Genomic DNA, 4,928 nt, shown 5'->3' with positions numbered 1-4,928 from the left:
CATAGAAAACAGAATAAGAGCCCTTAAAGAATAACTGGAAAACCGATTGTTTTAAGGTTGTTTTAGCAAAATTGTGCATCATCTTGTTCCCTTCCCTTTTCCTTTTAATAAAACTGAAAGAGATAAAATCTTAGAAGGTGGCTATACCCTTAATGTCGTTAATCACATTTGCAAGGATAGTGGATAGAGAGTATCTTTCAAAATAGAAATGAGGAACAAACAATTCCCTTTCACTAAATTATTCATCACATCTTTGATTCGATAGTTTCAGAATCGGGCTTTTTGCAAAATAAAGTTAAAAAATATATATATTTCTTAAACCCTGGTTTGCAGAAAAAATTTTCCTGAACCAGGGTGAATCAGTTACCGCACTTATAAAATGCAGTAGAGAGCCGTTGAACCAAAATTATAATTTTTTTTAAATAAAAAAAATTCTACCGCACTTTTGAAGTGCGGTAGAATTTTTAATAATTTTTTTTAAAAAATCTACCGCACTTCAAAAGTACGGTAGAGCTCTGCTAGGTGCAGGAATCCCTGCACCTGGCAGAGAGGGCAAAGACAAGACCCGTCTCTGCCCCGTCAGCAGGAGGCAGGCACGCTTCCTGCCTTCTACCGCACTTTACAAGTGCGGTAGAATCTCTGCCAGGTGCAGGGATTCCTGCACCTGGCAGAGAAAGTCCTCTACCGCACTTTAAAAGTGCGGTAGAGGAGAGAATATATTCTACTCCAACCCACTATAAAACCCCATCTTCTTCCTGCTCCATACGTCCTACTCCCCATCTTCTTCCCCCATCTTCTTCTCTGCTCCCCATCTTCTTCCTGCTCCATACGCCACCTTCTTCTCTACTCCACCTTCCTGCGCCACCTTCTTCCCTGCCTTCTTCCCTGTGCTACCTTCTTCTCCTGCTCCATACGCCACTTTCTTCCCTGCCTTCTTCCTTGCTCCACCTTCCTGCCACTTTCTTCCTTGCTCCACCTTCCTGCCACTTTCTTCCCTGCTCCATATTTATTTTCTCTCCACGCTGCAATTTTTTTTCTCTCCAAGTTTCACTGCTTCTCTTTTCTTTTAAATTTCTCTCAACCCATCTCAATCCATCTCAAAAAAAAAAAAAATTTCAATATTTTCTCTATGCACAACCCATCTCACCAAATTTTCAACAAAAAAGTACGTGTTATATTAATTTTTTTTATGAAATTTAGATAAATAAAAATTTATTAATATATATACATTAAGTACTTATATTTTTACCTTTCAGCTAATCAAAATCAGAAGCGAAAATTTTATGATGCAATGAATAAGATACGGGAAGTCAGTCCTGAAACATTTGAGTGGACCCTTAAAATACCTTTAGAAACATGGACACGGTCACATGATGGAGGAAAAAGGTATGGATCCATGACAACAAATACAATTGAATCTGTCAACGGGATGTTGAAGGGGTTTCGCGCATTGCCCGTCACAGCTATGGTTGAAAAACTATTCTACCAATGTGCTAACTACTTTGACATACGTCGCACAACGTATTTGAATTAAATGCAAATGGGGCACACTTTTATGCATGCATGTGCAGAAGTAATTAGAAACAATGAGATGAAAGCAGCAAGACATCGGGTGACACGATTTAGTAACGAAACTTTAGTTTTTAAAGTTCGTACCAGTGGCACCGGGAATAAGCAAGTTGTTAAATTAATAGAAGGTACATGCACTTGTGGTAAGTTTCAAGAGATGCGAATCCCATGTTCACACGCCATAGCAGCTTATCTGTCAAAATCCATGGATTATGATCAATATGTTGATACATACTACACATTGGAACGTACTTTAAAATGTTATGGCAGTATGTTCAATCCATTGGGTCATTCTGATTACTGGCCAGAACCAGACGATAAACCTCTAATTCCTGATATGCAAAGAATTAGAAAAAAGGGTCGACCAAGAAGTAGCAGAATTCAAAACGAGATGGACTGGAGGGCATCAAAGGTTTCTTCAACTTCTAAAAACCATTATACTATATGTGGAAAGTCTAGTCATAATAAACAAACATGTATCGTCAGACGTTGTTAAACTGATTTATGTGACTTTAATTTGATAATTTCTCTATATTGGACGGATTAATAAAGCACTGCTAATTAAAATACATATTATTTTTAAGGGTGTTGATGATAATGATTTTTTAAAATATTTGCAATGTGTTTTGACATCTAAGTTGTTAGTGATTAAAATATATAACATAAGCATAGTACAATTTAGAAAATGTACCAGAGTACCAATCCGATGTGCCACTGTCGGATGATAATTGTAACAATTGAAAAGAATAGTAGAATGGTTTGTAAAATGTTAAAGTGAAAAAAGATATTTGGTACCTTTCTTTTGTTAAGTAAGAAAAAATTATTGATCATAATACATTCACGGTATATAACATAGTAATACATAGCACATACAGTCCGCATATTAAAATTATAACACATCTAATTGTAAATAACATAACAATACAATTAGTTGCCACCACAAGTATTAAAATGTGACAGTAGATAACAGTTACTCTTCATCAGACATCTCTTCATCAGATGCATAATTTGGATTATTCATTATATTTCTTATCTCAGCTTCTGTGAGCTCATAATTTGGATTATTCATTGCATGTGACTTCTCTGATAAAATTGCATGTTACTCGTACTTATGTTTTTAATAAAAATTATCATCAATTTATGACATATTTATTAACATTTTATTTCACAGATATGACGGGCAGACAAAATTATCATGATTACACGAGTCTGGGCCCTCTTGACCAGTCTTTATTGACACAACAGCAGTCTCATGGATCACAGTCGGTTTGGAATGAGGAGATTGAAAATGAGCCACTACTTTGTAGGCAATCAGCGAGTGTTTTGAAGCAGAATTTCCACCCCCGTATTGAAGCCTATCTCAGAATTTCTGGATTCTATGGTGCTGTCAAATTAGGCTACTTTTCACTGGATCATCATTTAATTACATCACTGGTTGAGAGATGGCGTCCTGAAACACACACATTTATGATGCCAGTGGGAGAGTGTACAATTACTCTCCAGGACATCTGTGTTATTTCCGGCCTACCTATTGATGGAGATGCTGTTGTAGGTAATTCTATTATCAATTGGATGATGTACTGTCAAAATACTTTAGGACTCGTACCTCCCACTAATATTATGCAGGGTAGCTCATTGCCATTAAGTTGGTTAGTCGAAAATTTTAATGAGCTACCAGATGATACTGATGAAGAAGTGGTCTAGAGATATGCCCGTGCTTACATTCTGCGGATCATTGGGGGTTACTTATTTACTGATAGGAATCCTAGTAGGGTGAACCTAATGTTTCTGCCTCTAATTGCTAATTTACATAGAGCAGGCATGTATAGTTGGGGTTCAGCTTGTCTTGCCTAGTTATATCGAGAACTTTGTCGGGTCACTGATCCGAGCGTGTCTCAATTAGGTGGAGCTTTACACATTCTGCAGATATGGGCATGGGAACGATTTATTTCAATATCACCATCTATAAATATACGAGACCCACATAATGATGCTCCACTAGGAAGTCGATTAGTATTTTATGCTTATTATGACATTATTATGATTTGTATGTTATGCATTTATATTAAATTCTTGTATTTTTTTAATAGAAAAAATTACTTTTTAGTCCCTGAGATTTAACGTAATTAACACTTCTTCTTCTTCTTCTTTCACACTAAGAGAAGGGTATTTCTGGAAAAAATTATCACCTCTCACTTTTGACTCTTTGACCAAACGGTTTAAATAGACGGAAGGACTACGAATTTGGACGGAAGAGAAAGTGAGGGACTTAAGTGTTGGGTCGCCAAAATAGAGGGACAGAAGTGTTAATTACGTTAAACCTCAGGGACTAAGAAGTAATTTCTCCTTTTTAATAATATTTTCAGGTGGAGTAATGCACGACGTATCACTCAAGTCGTAACACATGTCTTGATATGATATTTTTAACAAATTTCTAATAAATATATATATATTTTTCATTTCAGATGGTGTGGGAGCCATATTCCGATGAACTCCTTGCATCATTGCCATTATATTGCATGCAAGGACGTGATATTTGGAGAGCAGTGGTTCCCTTGATATGCTTCCACGTGGTAGAATGGCATCAACCTGATAGAGTGTTGCGCCAATTCGGGATGCAACAACCAATACCACATCCACCATACCAGCCAGCTGATCTTCATAACACATCTCTATTATCATCCGACAGTAATTGGATTACAATTCATGCACATTGGATTGCCATTTGGGAAGATAGATGGCAAAGGTTGGTTGAAGCAGCACCATTACATGGGCCACTACATTATCATTCAGAGTACCTCGAATGGTATAGACGAGTTTCTCATCGATGGATATCGCATCGTGGTGCAGCTATTGGCACTATGGTAATATTTAATTATTCATTACATTTACATATGTTTATTTTTTTAAAACATATCAATGTTTAATTTTTGTTTTGCCAACAGGAGGATGGTATCGAGAATATACATTTAATTAATCGATAGTTTTCTAATTCGGGCACAGATCTTATTGAAAGACAAACAACAGCAATGTTCTATGCCATGGAAGAAGAGAAACGAATAACAAAGATACTTCCACCACAGCCAGCACCTCGGGCGCAACCTATGCCAAATGACCCTGAAGAGCCTGTTGACCCGCCGAGGAGGCCTAGGCGTAGACGTAGCTCTCGCCAACAAGCTAATCCTGATGTATATACTATTGTCCCGGCAAATGTCATTATTCCGGCACCCGTTTATTCCACACTCATCGATCATTTGGTGAGATTGGACAGTATTCAGCAGGACCTAGTGTTCCACAAGAAGGTGTATCACAATATACAACGTGGATACATGGTAGTTATATGCCACCACCTCATATAA

At 37.2% G+C, this 4,928-nt stretch overlaps 1 protein-coding gene across 1 annotated transcript; it reads left to right on the top strand.

Annotated features, from left to right (window-relative positions):
* Positions 1 to 2,411: 2,411 nt before the first annotated feature.
* On the top strand, positions 2,412 to 4,928 carry LOC122721308 (serine/threonine-protein phosphatase 7 long form homolog). The gene is made up of 3 exons (XM_043948503.1): positions 2,412 to 3,267; positions 4,035 to 4,437; positions 4,573 to 4,928. The coding sequence occupies exons 1-3, from the start codon at positions 2,710 to 2,712 to the stop codon at positions 4,926 to 4,928; spliced, it is 1,317 nt and encodes a 438-aa protein (XP_043804438.1). The 5' UTR covers positions 2,412 to 2,709.

The sequence above is a fragment of the Manihot esculenta genome, chromosome 12 (assembly GCF_001659605.2).
Source record: "Manihot esculenta cultivar AM560-2 chromosome 12, M.esculenta_v8, whole genome shotgun sequence".
Lineage (NCBI taxonomy): Eukaryota > Viridiplantae > Streptophyta > Magnoliopsida > Malpighiales > Euphorbiaceae > Manihot > Manihot esculenta.
The sequence above is the reverse complement of the archived record's forward strand: the minus strand, read 5'-3'. Positions and strand labels throughout refer to the sequence as shown.

What these genes read in the sequence shown, in the direction of transcription:
- LOC122721308 (XM_043948503.1), top strand. Translation starts at nt 2,710, where the DNA reads ATGACATATTTATTAACATTTTATTTCACAGATATGACGGGCAGACAA. An exon ending in ATGATACTGATGAAGAAGTG is followed by an intron (nt 3,268 to 4,034) that starts GTCTAGAGATAT and finishes TTTTCATTTCAG; the next exon opens with ATGGTGTGGGAGCCATATTC. An exon ending in AGCTATTGGCACTATGGTAA is followed by an intron (nt 4,438 to 4,572) that starts TATTTAATTATT and finishes ATTCGGGCACAG; the next exon opens with ATCTTATTGAAAGACAAACA.